Consider the following 20,697-nt stretch of genomic DNA (forward strand, 5'->3'; position numbering starts at 1 on the left):
TCTGCTTGATTGGTGTTTCTAATATCTGGTGGCTCTTTTTGTATCTTGATTGGCTGGTAACATTGTGTTTCTTTATTGGAGGCCTTTAGTGCAGCTTGGCTCCCAGTAAATGGACGGCTATCATTTGTTAGGAAGCTAGGTTTCATCTGGGTGCCTGGTTGGGGTGTGTTTGAGCTGGAGGTATCAAGGGGGATCTGTTTGTGCCCAGGTGTTTGCCTGGCTTGTGGTGTGGAGATTTTTTTGTTTGTGAGTGCAGGCTTCCAAATGATTGACAGCCTGGTGGAATCATCTCTTCTGTTCATGCTTTCTGGTCTTTTTTCAATCTCTATGGCTTCTCTGATTATTCTGTGGCTGGGGTTTTCTATAGTGGCTAGGGTTTTGGTGCCATTGAAGTTGATGCTATGACCTGTGGCTTCCATGTGTTGGACTAGTGAGGAAGTGTGTTCCAGCTTTTTGACTGCATTTTTGTGTTCATCCAGACGGGTACTTATTCTTCTATTGGTCTGTCCAATGTATGTGGCCGGGCATGATGCACAGGGGACTTCGTATATGCCTTGGTTTTCCAGGTCAATTTTATCTTTGGGGTTGCTAAGGATGGCTGCTATTTTTCTGTCTGTTTTGAAGGCAGTCTTGATGTGATGTCTGTGTAGTACCTTACTAATTTTGTCTGTAGTACCTCTTATGTAGGGCAGGACAGCTGTTCCATAGGTCTGTTCATCTTCTGGGTCTCTATTATGTTTCAGTGTGTTTTTGTGGATCAAGCTGGTGATTTTGCTTTTGTGGAAGCCGTTGGCTGTCAGTACTTTAGTCAGGGTGCATAGTTCAGTCTTAATGTGTGTCTTGTCTGCCAGGCGTTTGGTTCTGGTAATTAGTGTTTTAGCCACGGAGTTTATCTGTGCTGGGTGGTGGTGGGATTGGGCGTTGAGGTAGCGGTTGGTGTGTGTTTTCTTCTGGTATACGGTGTGTCCTAGGGTGCCATCTGTTTTTTTTGTAGATTAGTACATCTAGGAATGGTAGTTGTTTGTTTGTTTCCGTTTCCATGGTGAACTTGATTTTGGGGTGTGTGCTGTTTAGGTGTGTTAGGAAATTGTTTAGGTTTTCTTTTCCATGGGGCCAAATCACAAATGTGTCATCGATGTATCTTAACCATAGTTTGGGTTTGTGGATGGCATTGGCCAGGGCTCTGGATTCGAATTCTTCCATGAACAGGTTTGCAATGACGGGTAACAGTGGTGATCCCATAGGGGCTCCTTCAATTTGTTTGTATCTTTGTCCTTTGTATATGAAATATGTGTTGGTTAAGCAGTGTTCTGTTAGTTCCATGAGGTGTTTAGCTGGTTGGTATTTATTTTTGATGATTTCAAGGGTCTCTTTTATCGGGACTTGAGTGAATAGTGAAACCACGTCGAAACTTACAAGCAGATCTTCTTGCTCCACATGTAGATCTTTGATCATTTCCAAGAAGTGGTATGAGTTTTGTACATGTGAAGCTGCTGTTTCAGCATGGGGCTGTAGCTGTTTTTCTAAGTGTTTAGCTAGGTTTTGTAGTGGTGCTCCTCTGGAGCTGACTATGGGTCTGAGAGGTATGCCTTCTTTGTGTATTTTTAGGAGGCCGTATAGTTTGGGGCATCTGGAAGATTTTTCTCTTGGTATGATCGTCTGTTGGATCTCTTTGCTCATGTGGCTGGTTATAATTTTCTATACACACACACACAGTATATATACAGTATATATACAGTATATATACAATATATATACAATATATATATATATATATATATATATATATATATATATATATATATATATATATATATATATATTTTCTGCGGTTCTCATGGGTATTTGTATGTGGATCTTTGGTTATTCGGGTTTTCTCCCGCGTAAGATTGGAAGTATCTAGGCAACGTTTCGATGAAGTCTCATTCATCATCTTCAGGCTTGTGTCTTTGGCTCTGTGCTTCTCAGAGTGATGTGAGCTTGCAGCTGCTTCTTCCTTTTAACTGCTAGTGGGGGTGTGACTTGATTGGGTGGGGGCTTGGCTGTGTTCTGATTGGCTGGGGGTGTGTTCTCATTGGTTGGGGGTTTGGCTGTGTTCTGATTGGTTGGGAGGTTGGCTGTGTTCTGATTGGCTGGGGGGGTGTTCTGTTCAGGGAAAACCGCAAAAACCTCAGAAAACAAATATATATATATGGTATTCAGCTTTGTTCAGGTATTTTCCCACATCATTATAGTTGTGCTTTTAAAGTTGTAGCAACGTTTTGGCAGAATCTCATCTGCCATCATCAGGCTTCTGTATTGTGTTCGTCTGTGAGTCAGATTTTCACAGCCGTTTAGTCTGACTCACAGACGAACACAATATCCAGAACTGGTCAGAACCTGCTGAATACCACCTCTGCCTTCAACGCAATCAAACAATAGCATCTGTGCCTATTCCAGGACCTTGATTGGTGGATAAAAATACCAAATCCAGACTAGACATCTGGCTGAGTGTAACCAACCATACTTCATACATGTTGGCTCTCAGGTAATCCTGCTGTGATCCAGGATGAGGAACTGACAGATGTTTACACTCTTATAAGGCCATATAATAAAACATTGCAATGCTACTTACTACATACAATACTAATGTTAAAATGACACTAAAATATTTCAGTGAATTAAATCAAATGTTTTATTTCAAATCAGGTCCAAAGACTCCCACATTTATAGCAATGATTTCAATGTTTCTTTTTAAATGAGCCAGTCAAATGAGTTTTTCTCTAGTGTGATTTGGAAATCTTCTAATGCAATTGATGAAATAATTGTTCAACAATTTGATTACTGAATTTCAGAAAGAATGACGGACTGAAAAAGAATGCAGAAAAATAACCTTTACGGTTTTGTTTTCAGTTGAAATGAATAGTCAAGTTGAAAACATAGAAGAGCCTACACAATCACAGACAGAAAATTAATCTCAGGGTAAGTTAATTCATCTTTCCTTTCTATTATAGGAAATAGTTTTTACATAATAACAGAATTTGAAGGGTTCTCAGAGGTCTTCTAATGCTGCTCAAGCAGGAGACCCCATGCTATTTTATTAAAGCTGTTCCACATGTAATATTTTTATAGATTTTATAGCTAGGAAAACTAATGGAATCTCTATGTAAAACAAAATATGCCTAAAAATATGAATCTGACTTGAATCCCCAAATAGTGTTGGAAAGTAAAAAAAAACATAAGCCTCTGTGACACTCCTGCTAGCCAAAACATAGACTGGACTCCCTTTTCCTCACATTCCTCACAAAAGTCTCCCCTGACCTTGTGCAAGGTTATAAAAATATCCAAAACCCTTTTTAAATTGAAATTGACAATACACAGCCAACTGATACCAGCAAATCAATCAGGAAGCAAGATGCCACAAATCATGATATGGAAACTTCCTAAATCACAATACTTGCCTCCCCTGATCTTCAATGCCAAACCCCTCATGAGAATTCCACACTACAGAAGATTCCACATTTAGAAAAAATTAACACTCCCTAATGAGGAACGCGGTGGCTCGGTGGCTAAGACGCTGAGCTTGTCAATCAGAAAGGCTGGCAGTTCGGTGGTTCAAATCCCTAGTGCCGTGTAATGAAGTGAGCTCCCGTTACTTGTCCCAGCTTCTGCCAACCTAGCAGTTTGAAAGCATGTAAAAATGCAAGTAGAAAAATAGGGACCACTTTGGTGGGAAGGTAACAGTGTTCTGTGCACCTTCGGTGTTTAGTCATGCTGGCCACATGACCACGGAGACGTCTTCAGACAGCTCTGGCTTTTCAGCTTTGTAACAGAGATGAGGACTGCCCCCTAGAGCCGGAAACTACTAGCACGTATATGTGAGGGGAACCTTTACCTTTAACACTCCCTAACCCTTCACATGACCCTCAGAACAAAAACATGTCAAATCAACATGACGACACACCCTAAAATCAAAGCCTATTTTCACTATAAATACTACTATTCTCAGCGTTCTGATTTTGAGGCTACCTTTGAGAACTTTGCAGTCAGTTATATTGTCAAAAGAAACCATCCTCCATCCCAAGCACATTGTCCAGAGTGCTAATTTTCATGACCCAACTCGAAAAATGGACCAACAGAATTCTCTTCAAACAACAGTCACTTGGAAAGGTCAAGGATTGACTGCAGATGAGAACATGGAGTCCTCCAGCCTCTTACTTCCTTCTGCAACCAAACCCAGTTGCCAAGGGGTTAATGAGGAAAAAGAAATAGAGTGAGCCAAACTGCAGAAGATTTAGACTTACCAATTCTGTCAACAGCCAACAGAGAACATCCCCTTCCTGTGCACAAATGAGTGCTACATTTTCTGTATCTGATCCTTATAATATCTGATGTGGTCTATATCAGGGGTTGGGGAAGGAGATGATTAGTGATCACTGATTCTACTATGGAACTATACATGGGGAAATGAATGAGAATTACAAACAGTTTTGTTTGAAGTACCTTTTTTCAATGGAGCAACAATGTCGATTTCTTCATAAACTTAACTGTTACAAAGAAAAAGCCAAGCAAATCAGCCATTTCTACTGGCTGGAATTAGGCCTGGCTCTCTGAAATCAATATTCCAAAAGCAATCGATGTATGTTCTGAGAATTTCATGCCCTTGGTTGAACATTGCCAAATGCCACTTCTAACTACTGAACTATTCTGCTTCATAGAAACTGAACTTAAAAGCAATTGCAGAGTTTGATTATGTGAGAAATGAAAGAGAACACACCGTTATGGTCATAGACATAAGCAGCTTGATTCCTTGGTAGACAGAAACCAAGACCTGAAAAAAACTCAATTCTCTGTCACATCCTAATTATAAAATCCAATTCTGAAATCCTTACCCAAGATAGATCAAATAGAACCACAAATACATTTCTTTTCCAGTGCTGATTACTTGATGCCGGTATCATATACCACCAAGATGAGCTATTTACACCTATAATGGGATTTCATGTCTCTCCAAACCAAATATAGAAGCTTTGTAACAGTGGCAGTTCTGTCACAGAGATTTTAAAATGTCTTATTACTGTGTGTACTTCTTTGTCCTTGCCAGCATATTGGCAATATACTGCAATGTTGCAGATGGGAGAGAGAAATATGAGCTGCAAGAGCCTCCATTTAAATAGTTGTCAAAAAAAAAAAAAAAAAAAGGACACACCAAATTAAAAGGCTGCATCTGAAATTCTTCTCTTCTGTGTCACTGTCTAATTCATGCTCTCTTTCTTTCTCTCTCTCCTTCCCTCCCTCCTTCCTCCAGCATTACTAAAAATTAAGCTGCCATGTGCTTGACATTTTAGACATAGTTTCAAAGTTTATTACCTCCACTGGTGAGAAAAATATAATTAGTTTCTATAAATTGTTTTTTATCTGAATGGAAATGCTATCTTCCTTCTTTGGTGGTTTGGGGTGAAGTAACATGTATATCATATTCTACAACTGGAAGATTTAAGGCAGATTTCCCAAATTCCCAGATTGGGGAGCTGGGAGGTTTTATATGAAATAAAGTAGTGCCACCAGTAATAACACACTTGTTGGTCATTGTCCTAGCTAACACAGTTGGGTTTTTCCAAGCCACTTTGAGAAGGAAGCCCTGAAACTCTGAGTTGCTGAAGATGAAAGCCTTCATCTGGGGTTGCTAAGAGTAAAGTTCATCTTTACTCGGCTCCTGTCCCTCACTATCTCGAGTATACATTATGAGGGGGAGAATATATTTAGGGTTTGAAATACCACCGTACTCAAAACTGACAGATTATAATGAAAACTGATTTCTTACTGCCAAATAGCAAGAGAAAATTGCCTTACATACCAATCCTTATCTATAGGAGTGGAAACCTCACTCAATTACTGATTTACTTTCAGGTGCCTTTATAGAAACCTGCAGTCTTAAAACTTAATAGAATGTCTGGTTATGATTATGGTAGCATCCATATTTTATGTTATGTTATCAACTGTGTATAGTTTTTTTTTTTAAAGGAAAGTTAATTTAAGAATGTGTAAGTATGTGTGATGATAAATGATAGATGAGAAAGAGAGATGGTAGATAACAAACTATAATATAGTGGATCATATTCAACGATGGTCAAATGCCCACACAAACCAAATGGGGGGAAAAGCAATGTTTGGATGCAGCCTTTCCTCAAAATGTCTTTTAAAATTGTCCATGTATGCTACGGCTGAGTATCAATCTATCTGGTGATGCTTTGGTGCAGATTGAAGGGCTACACAGGAATGCAGAAGGAGATAATTTAAAATGTCCCAGGATAAGCATCTTCTGCTGACAGAGTAGCTGCGGTTGGGTGGAACTTGCCCAGTGTTGCTCAGCCATAATGCCTGTGAAGAACTCTGGGTTCAAACAGGATTTCAGGGATCGCTCTTGTGTTAGAAGGTTATTAGCTATTCATTTTTTAGAATTGTAATAGCAGAGCTTTAACCTTATGTTTCTCTGCACTGAATATCACTTGGAATGTTACTCTACAACCATAAACCAAGAACAAATACATCCATGCCCTCGTCACAGCGCAAGCAACTGGAATGCGACTCTTGGTAAATTTACATAAAACAAAACCTTGGGGAAATGCAGAGGTAATATGAATAATTACCGAGATTCAGCCAATGCAGAGGGAAAAGAAATGAAGATAGCAGGATATGAAGCAGTGTAATTGCTTACCAGTTATGTAAAAAAAGATAATGACTTGGGAAAGAAGGGGAAGGTGGGGGAAGAGAGGGAGATGAAGGACTTCTTCATGCTTTTAGATATGACAGCAGATCTGATTGGGAAGAGGAGGAGGAGAGCCCAAAAAAGATGGGAAAGTGTCAGAACAAAGAATCCCTTTCATTCGAGACCTTTCACAGAGTCTGATGTTATCGCCTTGATCAAAAAGCTTTTCTCTGCATTCAGGGAACTTTAAGCAGACACTAATTGGATCAGCCATTTAAAAACCCTCCTCTAATTAACATTTATATATTATTATGTGATGTTTAGCAGATTTCTCCCTCCTTAACTCCCTCCTTAACTCCCTCCCAACCTTAAACATTTAAACTTTTGACTGCTAGAAACTTTCAATGTATCAAAAAAGTAGCATACTTACTACTCTGGGCAAAGGCACTAAAAGGCTTTCTACTATAAAAATTGCTACATCAGTTGTAGGACACAGTACACAATCATTTTTTTTCTTATATTAATAAAAGCTGCTAAATATTACTTTAGATATATGAATTAAATTTAATTCCTCTGTGATTATGTGCAGAAAGATTGTGACTTCTGCCACAATATTCCTCAAAATGCAGTTCAATATTGCGCAATAATCCTGATGGGTTAAACTTTAGATATCAAATGAGATTTTTTTTTTAAAAAAAATGCTGAAGTAGCTACCTGAGTTTTGTCACAGCACCATTCTTGTCTTCTTGTAAGATGAACTCCTACATCCATAAATATCTGTATTTATGAATTAATTGCAATCCTGATTGCAATTAATTACTGACTGTTTTGAACTGATGTCCCACTGTTCCATCTACTTAGCTGGCATTCATCAAAAAGGGTAGGAAAGCTCAGTTTGTTTCCTTCCTTCCTTCGTTCCTTCCTTCCTTCCTTCTTTTTCTTTCTTTCTTTCTTTCTTTCTTTCTTTCTTTCTTTCTTTCTTTCTTTCTTTCTTTCTTTCTTTCTTTCTTTCTTTCTTTCTTTCTTTCGTCTTTTTTCATTTCATTTTAATGTGAGCAATTTGATCTGGCTCCCTTTCTTCATGGAAAAGCTGAGGAAAATAGCATACATTCCAGGTGTAGAACATGGTTTTCTGTTATGCAGGTAGGACAATCTTTATGAAAAGAAATGATTGGGAGATGAAGTAGGGCTTCCTACATGATTCCAAGCTTATTAGTTAAATAATTACATTCTGAAGATTAAATCCATATTCAATTGATAATTCGCCATAGTTATTAATCATTTCCATGTCTTTTACAATAAACTTACATTACCTTTAAGGAATATAAGCATATAACATATTATCTTACAGACGTAACACTTGGTAGTGTCTCCTCCTGATTTCTTGTAGAAATGTAGATCCAAATCTGAAATGCTTCCCTACCTTTGCTTTGATATGCAGTTCATCTGCCATTGGGGGACATGCTTTCCACTGATACTGTTTCAAAGATTTGGCCTCTGGCTTTGTTTTTCATGAATATTTTTATTATGTACATGCAGACATGTCCACATTAAGATTGGAGAACTATCACAAAGCATTCATGCTTAATTTCCCAAGTCTCAAAATTCTCAAAATTCCTCAAAATTAAGGAATGTTGTTTAAGCAGAATGCACAAAATCCAGCAAAGTTTTTTTAAAAAAACAAACCCCACAGCATTTTCTGCACATGTTCCCTAAAGATGGAAATCTGAGTAAATGTCAAGTGCCAGGGAAACTGGGAGATGTAGGAAGTTCAAAGTATAAAGATTTATTGAAAGCTTTAAGCTCTCTACAAAAATCTGAGCTACTAATCGTCAAGGGAAATGAGTGGGAATTAAGAAGGCATTCAAGGTGGGCTGGACTTAGATCTCTTGCGGGCACGCAGGGACTCATAATATATGATGCGTTTGACCCCTCCCTCAGGCTCAGCATGGTCATCTCATACAGAAAGCCCAGAAACAAGGTGAATACAATCGAGATGCCTTGGTTATTCCTTCTGCAGTGAAAAGTTGTTCTGGATAAGGTTTACATCATCAGCTCCTTTTTTTCTCTCTCTCTGTCTCTCTCCCCAGAAGACCATGATGACAGAAGAAAGCAGGAAGTGACCGAAGATCTGCAGTCACTAGTGCATTATGTGATGGCATTCTGACTAACAGACAGCAGCACACCATGGAGTGCAAAATAGGGAGGGGGAGGGGAGGGGAGGGCAATTAAGGGATTTGACTGATTCTTTATATTTGTTTATCTTCTCCTGTTCAGTTGGTTTGGTAGATGACATGAAGCTTCTCTACTATGAGTTGTAGAGTCATGGATTAGATTTCTTTGCCTCATTCCTATCTGTTTTGCCTCTCCTTTTGAAATCCTAAGGCCCCATTCTTCTGCGTATATATTGTTAGCTTCTAAACACTGTCTCTCAGTTGCAATTCCTCTTCAAGGCAACATAGGCAAAGGATGTTTTAAGCATTGTCCTTCAAGAGTCTGACGGTTTCTTTGGAGTGTTCACAAAGCACTTACATCTGTCATTACTCCCATCAAGTAAAGATGCTAAAGTACTAGTATCCTTTGATTTGTTGGTAAAGTCAACTTGCCAATGCTAGTGCATAAACATTTGGTAGACTTTTCCAAAAGCCAGTATAACTACAAGCATTCAGGGTGAATAGACATTACTGTGAATAAAGATTTGAGGGTTACTAATGTCAAAATTACAACCTCTCCATTAGGGACTGACAAAAACAATTCCCGTCACATGGCTGATACCCCATGCAGAGATTCTCAGTGCAAACAAGAGGCTGAAAGGCACTTTTAAATGGTGATTGTTCATAATCAAACTAAATATAGATTACAACTCCTGCACAGAATTGCCCTCACACAAAGTGCTATTTAGCCATCTCCAGATCAGAGCTAATGACATTTGAATTAGTCCTCAGACTGTTTTAACTCAGACCCAGGAGAATAATTAAGTTGTCCACAGACAGAATGCAAACATGTATGAAAATGCATCTCTCAATGAATAAGAGTCACAGTACCGAAGAAAGGATCATCCACGTTCAGGAGAATAACTTTCTTTGCCCCCAAAATCAGGACATGGATTTCTCTTTCCTGTTTGTAAGCATCCCAAGATGTGGAATATCTCTAACAGGTTAAATTTTTATAGGACAATCTCCATAATCAGCCACTTCCTTGCAAATCTACTCATGTCATGAAACCTTTTATCTATCCTAATGGTATTTCTCCACAGCTCAGTGTTGCATTGCCTACTAATAGGTGAGCACCTCTGGAGTATTTGGACATGTCTAAAGTACCTATTAATTCCAGTGCCCTCTGGGTAAGAGGGGTTGCAAATACTCTGCATCTAGCACATGGTAATATGGCTTGTGGCTTTAACAATTTCATGCCTACTCTTGTTACATTTTCAACTGCATATGCACACTTTTTAAATATATAAAATGCAATTAACAGAATATTGGTGATGAATGTTGTACCAAATGTCATCTGTTTTGCTAGCAAATGCTGGGTTCAACTGAAAAAAAAAACAAAAAGTTTTACGTTCATTTTTCAACTACATTGTAAATTAAACTGATACCCTACTTGCAAGATTGAAAGAACACTCAGCATGGGTCTAAGCTTGATATTCTGTAAACTAGTTTCCAACTGCTGTTAAAAACAATTACAAGAAGGTTTTTCTGTATTATGAGATGCTGGTTCTGCGTAATTATGCATATGTACCATCTTCCAAACTGTTAAAAATAATTCCAAATATAACAAAGGTGTATGCACATGAAAGGAAGCTGAAATTTACCAGCCTTGGCTTACTTGTAAATATCTCCAACACAAATCTCAGATGAATAGTAACCATTGTTTATGCTTACAGTAGAATACCCAAATATGAATTGGTTCCCGATATGTAATTTGTAGAAAGATTTTTTAAAAAAAAAAAATGAAAATTGGTTTCAAATAGATACATAGCTTTGTTGCCTTATAAGCAATACTTATGTATTCAAAAACCATCGCGTCCTAAAAATATTATAGATTCAACTATTAATTTCTCTTCTCTTTTTGAACCATTCATGATATTGGTGGCCTGGAAGATTCTTTTTAGTTACTACATAAGCACAGTATCATCCAGATTAATATGAATTTAGATTTCAATGAAATATATAAAATGTTTGGTTATACTTATATCGATACCATCTGATATTTTTGATATGCTTACTAAGAATGTATATTTAGTCCCCCATTCATCCATGGAGCACATGTGCCTCTTTACTTCTCCACTCCTGCTTGATGGTTCCCATTTCCCTCTAGTTCTCCTTGCCACTGAGCTGTCATTTCTGTTTCAGTTTCCTGTGATTCAAAGAATTACGGTAGTTAGCCATCCAACATGAACAATCACAATTCAACAAAAGCAACAAAATCCAAACAAGTGAGGCAACCTTCATGGCATAGATCTCCTTGCCCTATTGGAGTCATGCATGAAATGAGATTTTTTTTAATCCACTACAATATGTAATAATACATGATGGTGGGATTTAAAAAGAATTGCAGCCTGGATTCCACTGCATGCAAACTTAGGAAAGAAATACTTCATCCTTCTGGGCTTGTATATAAACTTTACAAGGTGGCCAAGAGGTCTTTTCTAGCCTGTTTTAATCCTTTAATACTTCAGACATGCTTTCAGCATCACTGAGCACTTTGAAGGGAAGAAGACTTTGCTATCCCACTTCTGGAATTTTATGAAACATGGTCATAAAATGTTGCATGGTCACATGGTTGTTCCTGGGAATACCAGGAAAGAGGCCCCAAGTTGCTGCTATTATAAGGGGGGGAACCTCTGTTGGTGGCAGAAGAAAGAAAAGGAAAATGTTGACCACTTTGTAAAGTTTATATCTCTCTGAGCCTCCCACTCCAATCTGGTACAATCTATATAAATTTCTAAAATAGAATTTAGAATTGTGTTCCAAAAGTAAACAGTTACAGAGACCTAATGGTCTTCTAATCCCAGTAAATATGTTTCGGGTAGTGAAAATGACTTCCTTCGCCGGTTCACATCTCTGCCCAAAATATCTTGCTTTGGGGTACGATAGCAAAGCATGAAGCCGAGGTGAAACACTTAAACAGGAAAGTGGCAGGAATATTCCTGCTAACTATGCCTCCCTGAGTTGAGGGGGCTTACTTGCATTGAAATGCGTAAATACAACAGACGGTCTGCAGACTGAGTTCATGATGTTTTCAAAGGGCCTGTGTGTAGTTAGGTAAACCATATGTGCATTAATTAAATACTCATTTTCTTGCAGCTTGTGCTACACAGGAACAAGCTTATGGATTCTGAGTTGAAGTTGTTTGAGCATTAGATACTAGAGCAATGGTGGCTTGCCTTTTTGAGCTCCTGTGCCAAAAAGTGTGTGCACGCTTGCATGCTCGCACTCGCGTGCCAGCACCCAGAAGGCAATGCACCCCCGTGCCCCCTACGCATGTGTGCATAATCCCCACCCAACCACGCTGCCCCCTTACCTGCAGTGCACCTCACAGCTGATTTTCGGCCAGTTTGAGGCCATTTTTGGCCTCTCAAAGCCTTGAAGAAGGCTTCTGCAGGCTTTGCAGGCCGAAAACTAGCCCCGTTTTGTCACTTCCTGTATTTTCAGAAAAACAGGCAGTGACAAAATGGGGCTAAGTTTTCGGCCTGCAAAGCCTGCAGAAGCCTTCTTCAAGCCTTTGAGAGGCCAAAAATGGCCTTAAACCAGCTGAAAATCAGCTGTGACACACGCGCATGCCCAGTGAAGTAAGTTTGCCTGCAGCTTGCGTGCCGGCACAAATGGCTCTGCGTGCCACCTACTAGAGAAACCCTTAAAACTGGATGTTGCTGATTCAACCATCCTTCTTCTGCCTCTATCATCCATTAGACAATAGGGTGTTTTTTTCTTCTTCCTTTTCTTTTTTCTTGCAATTGCTTTTCTCAGATAATGGGTGTTTTTTTTAGCAAATGTGCCTTTGGCTATTTGCACATAAAGACAAAGGATGCACAGCAAGTTCTTGAATTGATCTCATCCTCTAAGTGGGCTGTACTGAGATAGGTAGTTTCTTCCTACTGAGTTGATCACTGGCTCTTTTTATTGAGTATTATCTGTACTGGGTGTCAGTAAATCTCCATCATTTCAGACATATTATTTCTCCCAATCCTAAAATTTTGAGGTCGACAAGGAATATGCACCAACCCTATAGGTTCCCCCCCAAAAAAAAAAGCCTTGCAAGGAATGTATTAATATTCTTTTGTCTGTTCTTGGAAATGACATCAGCTGAAAGATACTACTTATTCCTAAATATTAGAATATGGTTTGATAAAGCATCGTCATAATTTGCCGTTTCGCTCCCCAATCTCCTTAAGCATTGTGGTATTTAAGTATTAGAAAGGAACAAAAAGGAGGGTATTAATGAGGCAAGAAGAGAGTTAGAAAAATAAGCACAGAAAGCAACGGAAACTTTGACTAAATCTGAATGATCTCAGAAAAAAATGTGTGAGCAAAATATTCTGATTAGTAGACATTTTCTCATATTCGATCATAGCCGTCTTTTCGGACTTCTTCACTGCTCCCAACATCCTCATTTTGATTCTCATTGATAGTAATGCTTCTCTTGGATCTAAATGCTTTACGTCACTACACTATCACCAAGAATGAAGTAAAGAGAGGATTCTTGCACTATGAAGGTGAAAAGATCTGATGACATCTCAACTGTCTGATTTCCAACTTGACTGTATAAATTATTATTTTTCTCACTTGGAAGTCTAGGCTTGGAGAAGGTTGCTTGCCTACAACCAACCAGGTAGATAATAATACTATTGACTTACTTTCTTTTGGCTAGTCCTACCCAGACACTCTCTAATAGCAATTAGAATCAGTTTTGTTACTGTTTAGGGATGCCTGGACAGTACGTTCTGAATGATGTGGATTTTTATATTAACACAAATTTACAGACAGGTAAAGAGTACAAATTCTTGTCCCCCTGTCCTCCATGGCCATTTTCGCAATGCTTTGAGCATTGAGATGAACGGTCTGCCCCCAAAGAGGGGACTTTGCATTATTTTGAGATACCTGTGTTTAATGTACTCCTTCTACATTGATGTTCTGCTGTAGCAATTCTATTGGTACTAGACTTGTCTCTTTTTCATGAAAACATACAGAGCAGGTAACTGAGACATTATTTTCAATTAATATTAGGCAATATATTGTTCAATGCAGCTAACTGTATTTCATCTCCCAAACAATGACTCCCTCCCCTTCTCTTTTATGAATTAACATTGCTCAGTTTACACACTTGATTTGAACAAAATATGCATTGTCTCTATATGCAGCGCATGTCTGCTTTGCTTTTAAAATGACAAAGTTAGCCAAATACGTTGGATATATTTTCTTGGGAAATAGGGTTTTTGTGACATTTGTGATATAAAGAAAGTCAGAAAAATGTAATTTTCTTGATCAAAAATACGTTTTTACTTCAATGCAAATAACTGTAGTACTTTGCTTGCAAAATATCTTCTAAGAAATAATACAGACTTCTACATAGGGTTAATACAAGGCTCTTTTCTTAATCTGCCATTTAAATGCTGGACTTGCTGATGAATCTGTTTTTTGTTTTTTTGTTTTTTCCCTTTTGTCTGTGCCATGCCTAACTAAAAACTCTAACAAAAAATGCCTTCATACTAAAATGTTTGTTAAAAGCAAAATAAGAATAAACCTTGAAACTGAGTTGTTTGCATGTTTCCCATATTTGCAAAAAGTGTGTTGTGTGGACTATTGAATATGGAATCTACAGTTTACTGATATTTCCCAGAAGAAACAAAAGGGTGCACGCATTAGATCAGTGGTTCCCAAATTTTTTCAGTCCACTGCCCTCTTTGTGCTACAAACTCATCCTCGGTGCCCCCCACCCAGGGGTTGGATTTAAATTCCTGTGGGCGTGGCCTAATTTGAGGGTGTGGCTTGCTGGTCACATGACTGGCTGGTGTGGCTTGCTGGCTGGCCATGGCTTGCTGGTCACATGACCGGATAGGTATGGTTTGGTGGTCATGTGACTGGGTGGGCATGGCCAGGTGACTGGCAAACCAAATACAAGTGGTCCTCACTTAATGGCTGGTTGTTTAGCAAGTGTTCTAATTTATGACTGGCCTCCCCAGAGCTACTTGATCTGTTTTTGGAGTTTTGATAGCCATGCACACACATATACACACACTCCCTTCCAACCCTGCTGGAGCAGGTCATTGGACTAGAATCGGCAAAGCACCTCTGATTAGATTTTAGTAGTGAATAAAAACTAATGAGAGATGCTTTGCCGATTCTTGTTGATTTGTTTTATTTTTATTTCTTTATTTTATGTTGCTGATTTGCATTGACATGTGTGTCCCTTCTTGTGCACAACCCAGAAGCTTTTGTGAGTCTTTGAAGCAAAAATTACCAACCTCTGGCTTTGCTCGACTTTTCAAAAGTGCTGCCACTGCCACGTTCTAGGTGCCAGACCCGCAGGTCCACCCCATTGAGTCCGCTGCACCGGAGGGACCTGCCCAAGCAAGTCCGAGCGAAGCAGTGCACCAAGTCAATGGGGTGAGCCTGAGAGAGGGAAAGAGAGAGAGAGAGAAAAGAGAGAGAAAGAGAGAAGGAAGAAAAGAAAGAGAAAGGGGAAAGAAAGAAAGAAAAAGGGACAGATGAAGAAAGAGGGGAGGTGGAAGGAAGGGACAAAAAGAAATAAGGAGGGAGGGAGGGAGGAGAAAGATAATGAGATATCTATTCTAGTCCAATCACCTGCTCCAGCAGGGTTAGAAGGGAGTGTGTGTGTGTGTGTGTTCTCCTTGTAATTTACCAGTACATTGTGGTTTTGCCTTCTTCAGAATTGGCACGGTAATACATTGGGGAAAAGTAATTTTTAGGGTGGAGATCTGGTCCAATGGTTCCTGTTAAAACCTCAACAAAATGTGAGAGCTTCCTGATAGTCTTACCATGTTTCGTCCACAAAACCTTTAATAGAAACCAAAGATGTTTCAATGTGGAAAAGGACCTCAGTCTAAGCTACACCTCATTTCAATCTGATGCATCAGGTCTCTCTCTCTCTCTCTCTTCTCTCTTCTCTCTTCTCTCTTCTCTCTTCTCTCTTCTCTCTTCTCTCTCTCTCTCTCTCTTTCCAACATGGATGGATGGATGGATGGATAGCTAGAGAGACAGAGCGAGACAGGTAGGTAGGTAGGTAGGTAGGCAGGCAAGCAGGCAGGAAGACAGACAGACCTTTTGGATGGATGGATGGATGGATGGATGGGTAGGTAGGTAGATAGGCAGGTAGGTAGATAGATATATTGGTAGATAGTTTGGATGGATGTTTGGATAGGTAGGTAGATAGGTAGGTAGGTAGGTATATATTGGTAGATAGATATACAGGTAGGTAGGTAGACAGAAAGGCAGGCAGGTAGGTAGGTAGGCAGGAAGGCAAGCAGAGAGACAGACCTTTTGGATGGATGTATGGATGGATAGACAGACAGACAGAATGCAACAGCGGCAGCACTTTGGGAAAGTAAAGCAAAGCTGCCGTCACCGCATTCGAGGTGCCGACTCCAGAGCAGTACAACAGTCAATGGGATGAGCCTGCAGTGCCGGTGCCTTGAATGCCCCCCTGCCACCTTTTAGCTCTCCTCTGCCAGCCCCCTTGGGGGCGCTAAGAGGCGGAAGGGGGACCCTTGCACCAGAGAGGTTCAAGGGGCTCAATGGGGTGAGCCTGCGGAGCTGGCACGTTGAACGCAGAGGCGGCACATTGCAAAAGTAGAGCAAAGCTGCCTGCCCTAGGCTTCATGAACCCTGCCCTGCTCCAGGAAGGAGGGAACAGCACCACCCTCTATGACGTGAGTGCCCTGAGAGTGGGGGCAGCTTGGGAGGCTGATCCCTGGCAGGAGGCGCACCCAGTGAACTTTCTGTCAGGCACGGCAACTACAAAGAGGGGTGGGCTTGGCTGAGCAGGATCCTGGATATTGGGCATGTGGTCAAAGCCCCCTTTCCTCTGCCTCTCCCTAGGTCAGGGGTCTGCAACCTTAAACACCCAAAAAGCCATTTGGACCTGTTTGCCACAGAAAACAAAACACCGAGAGCTCCAATACATGGGTGAGCGTGGCAACTCAATGTCACTCCCACTGAGTCACATGACCCCCAGGTTATGTGGTTTTCTGTGTTTTCTATGGGGAACAGGTTGCTCTCTCTTTCTCTCTCTCTCCTCCCTCCCCCATCTCTATCTTTCTCCCTCTATCTCTTTCTCTCTCCTCTCCTTCTCTCTCTCTCCTCTAACTCTCTCTCTTTCTCTCTCTCTATGCCTATTCCTCCCTCCTTCTCCCCTAGTCCCCAACCCCCTTCCCAACTCTCACACCCAGGGAATAACTGTAAGGAAATTTGGCCGCGTTCTTTCTGTCTCTGGAAAGATACAAAAAATTTTTTAAAAGGAGTGACAGTCAGGCTGTTACCTCACAGTGCTATGAGGTTGCTGCCTTAGATTGCTGCTGAATCCTTGCAAAACTGGGCAAAGACAGAGAGGGGAGCAGACAGAGCTGAATTGAGCCGAATCTCTCTCCCTCCCTTTGTATCTCTGTCTGTGTGTGTGTGTGTATCTCGCTCTCTCTCGCTCCCTATCTGTGTCTCTTCTCACTCTCTCGGAAAGCCCTGCGTGCCCTCCTTGGGGCTCTTCGTTGTCCCCTTTTCTTTCTTCCTTTTGGAAATCTGGGCTGGCTGAAGAACAAGAGGAGGAGGAGGGGGAGAAGGGAAGCCTCCACCGTGGCTTCCACTCATTCCTCAGCTAACCTGGATTTCCAAAAGGAAGGAAGAAAAAAGGATAGCGAAGAGCCCCAAGTAGAGCACGCAGGACTTTCCGAGAGCGTGAGAAGTTTCTTTTCTTTCTTCTTGGCGAGTTTTTAGAAGTCCAAGTTGGCTGAGGAATGAGCGCAAGCCGGGGCGGAGGCTTCCTTCCTCCCTGTCCCCCTCCTTCTCCTCTTGTGCGCACCCTCCAGGCCCCACCACAGCCGGCTCCATGGCTGTTCACTGCTCTTGCATCACCTGTGCAGCACACTCAAATTTAGTGCACTTTACTCCATCCTCTCCTCCTCCTCCTGGAACCCATTACAATGTGGTGCATCAGAGCTGCCGCATTCAAGGCCCCGGCTCCGGAGCGGTGCAACAGTCAATGGGGTGACCCTGCAGGGCCTTGAACGCCCCCTTCCACCTCTTAGCGCCCCCCTGCCAGTCCCCTTGCCTCTTGGTGCCCCCCTAAGGCATCCCCCCCCCAGGGGGCGGTTCCACCCACTTTGGGAACCACTGCATTAGATGATCCTGTAAATGATTCAAACACTGGAGAAATAATGGAATTTATAGAAGAAAGAATGAAAAAGCAAATCTTACCAGACAAAGCACTTATTTTTGAAGGCAGTTTTAGCTATGCCCAGGGCCATCTTAACAGCATCATGGGCCCCGGGCAAAGCAGTGTACTGGGACCCCTACCACAACTACTTACAAGAATAAAAATGTAAATGGTCAATAAAATTAAACATATATGTGCATGTTAGTATTAATTTTAAATGCAGTAAAATGTAATAAATATGTTGCTGGATTTATATGATACAAGGTGCATTGAAGAATTAACATATACAGATTAGTCTGGGGCTCCTATGCTTGTGGGGCCCACGGGCAAGTGCCCATCAGGTCCATGCATTAAGACAGCCCTGGCTATGCCACAGCTGATTTTACTAGCCCAATCATACTGGTGACATTGGGATCATTGGAAGGTGGGCCAAAATATTATAATATTGCCCTGCAAAGTACTTGTCACATTTACAGGGAGTCCTCAACTTACTATCATTTGTTTAGTTAGTATTCACAGCTACAATGACCCTGAAAAAAAGTTACAACTGATCCTCTCATACCCATAGCAGTATCCCCTCAGTCGTGTGAGGTGTGTGTGTGTGTGTGTGCATGCGCGCACGCACACGTGCACAATAACTTGAGATAGAAGGATTCAGCCCCGGTTCCCAAATAGGTAATTTGGTGTGTTTGGGATATGAGAATGAAACGCTTCATGATTAATAACTAGCTATAAAAGGCCTTATGAATGTATTTATGTATTTATTTATTTAAGGCACTTATTTCTATGGCCTCCCATCTCATATACATGACTGTGGGTGGTCAACAATTAAAATAGACTGAAAATAATAAAACAGAAATAATATGAAATAGCAGCTGAGAATATAACGCTATAAACTAACCACAAAAATGGGCTCAGCCATACTATCAATGTGAAAACAAAAGCAGGTTTTTAGTTATTAGAGTGTTTGATAGACTTGACTCAGTTGAAGGAGTATGTCTTTCCCTGTGAAGTAGCCAATGAACTGCTGGAGTTTGTGTATAACAAAATGATGGACAGAAGCACTTTGGACAACATGACTGGGAAAAGTGCACTACAGAGGCAAAGCAGAAAAATATACTCTAAAGTTACTTCAATTAGGATTAATAGAGGACAAATATGAGGACAAATTATGTATTGTAAAGATTGCTTGGAGGTGAGAGATACTTCCAATCAGTGGTGGGATTCAAAAAATTTTACTACCAGTTCTGTGGGCGTGGCTTAATGAGCGTGGCAGTGGAAAGATACTATAAAATCTCCATTCCCACCCCACTCCAGGGGAAGGATACTGCAAAATCCCCATTCCCTCCCCACTCCTGGGGAAAGGTTACTGCAAAATCTCCATTTCCTCCCCACTCCACAGACCTGCTTTCCAGCTCCGTTCTCCTGTGCAGGGCAACAAAAGAAGACTCAACCGATCAGCTGGGACTTGGGAGGCAGAGAATAGATGGGAGCAGGGACAGTCAGAGGTGGGATTTGTCGGTTTTCTGAACTACTCAAAATTTCCACTACCGGTTCTCCAGAACTGGTCAGAACCTGCTGAATACCACCTCTGCTTCCAATGTAATCTAGTGGATCCCCTGCATGGATTGCCCCTATGACTACGTAGGATAGATGGGGAAGAAGCTAACCACAAGATTGCAAGAACGCAAGTGAGTGGTCAGACAAAGAGACCCAAATTCATTAATAGCCTCAGACTCCAGTGAACAAGGACACACATTAAATTTTGCAGCTACTAAAATTGTTGGATGAGCAGGCACAAAAACAGCCAGGGCAGTGGTTGCAGGTTGGGAAACGGGCCCCTCAGTCAACAGGGGTGCTGATTTGCCATCAGCTTATCAAGTACTTAGGAGGTGAGGGCTTGGCAGCACAAGGAAACAACAGCCAATGACTTAATAGCTGGACATTAACGCCCAAATCAACCAACAAAAAGCCACACCCAACCAGGCACAATATAAAGACTGTCCATAGAACAGCCCAAAGCACACATAGTGCGGGAGAAGAGTTCTCTGAAGATGGGCTGCAGCACAAGTCGGAAAGCTCAGAAGACTAAATCTCTGGTCTTGGTGACCAACCCAGATTGGATCCTGCAACAAAGTTGAAAAAAATTGCTATCTTTTCTGATGATGGGGCAAGAGAGTAATTGGGATACATCCTACAATATGGGAGTGCATAAAGCCACCTTCATTATTACCCGAGAAGGTTTTGTCAACTTGTCCTCGTCCTGTGACCCTGCAATCTCCTTCAGAGGACTTTTTCAGTCCATTGAAACAGATTTGAAGAGCATGGAAGCGGGGAGAAAGGATTTTTCTGGCTGGCCGATGGGGTTTTACCTGCAGAATAGCATGGTTGGGTGCAACCCATCCATCTCTGCATTAGCAGTCTGCATCTCTTTCCTGCTGATGTGCAGGGACAAGAAGAAGCTGCACATTGGATTGGTGGGGGAGGGGGTTTGCAACTATTTCTCTTGGCCTTTACAGTCCTTCCCAGAGGGTAAAACGATAAGCACAAGGCTCCTGCAGAGCTGTGGAGAAAGCAAACCTTGTGCAAAATGAAAACTATTTGGAAAAATACAATTC

General features: G+C 41.0%; 1 protein-coding gene across 4 annotated transcripts in view; it reads left to right on the forward strand.

Annotated features, from left to right (window-relative positions):
• The window catches only part of MACROD2 (mono-ADP ribosylhydrolase 2), a 1,127,501-nt gene extending 1,116,753 nt beyond the window's left edge, over positions 1-10,748 (forward strand). For 2 of the 4 annotated variants that reach the window (XM_026668493.2, XM_026668495.2), the window contains 2 exons: positions 2,893-2,961; positions 8,779-10,748. In XM_026668493.2, the coding sequence (XP_026524278.2) occupies positions 2,893-2,954 (62 nt within the window). In that variant the 3' untranslated portion in view covers positions 2,955-2,961; positions 8,779-10,748. The remainder of the gene's footprint in view (positions 1-2,892; positions 2,962-8,778) is intronic. The other 2 variants (XM_087948725.1, XM_087948741.1) reach the window with 1 other exon arrangement.
• Positions 10,749-20,697: the final 9,949 nt, after the last annotated feature.

This window comes from Notechis scutatus, chromosome 1 (genome assembly GCF_049901735.1).
Source record: "Notechis scutatus isolate UNSWTSFEM ecotype Mainland chromosome 1, rNotScu1.2, whole genome shotgun sequence".
Classification (NCBI taxonomy): Eukaryota; Metazoa; Chordata; class Lepidosauria; order Squamata; family Elapidae; genus Notechis; species Notechis scutatus.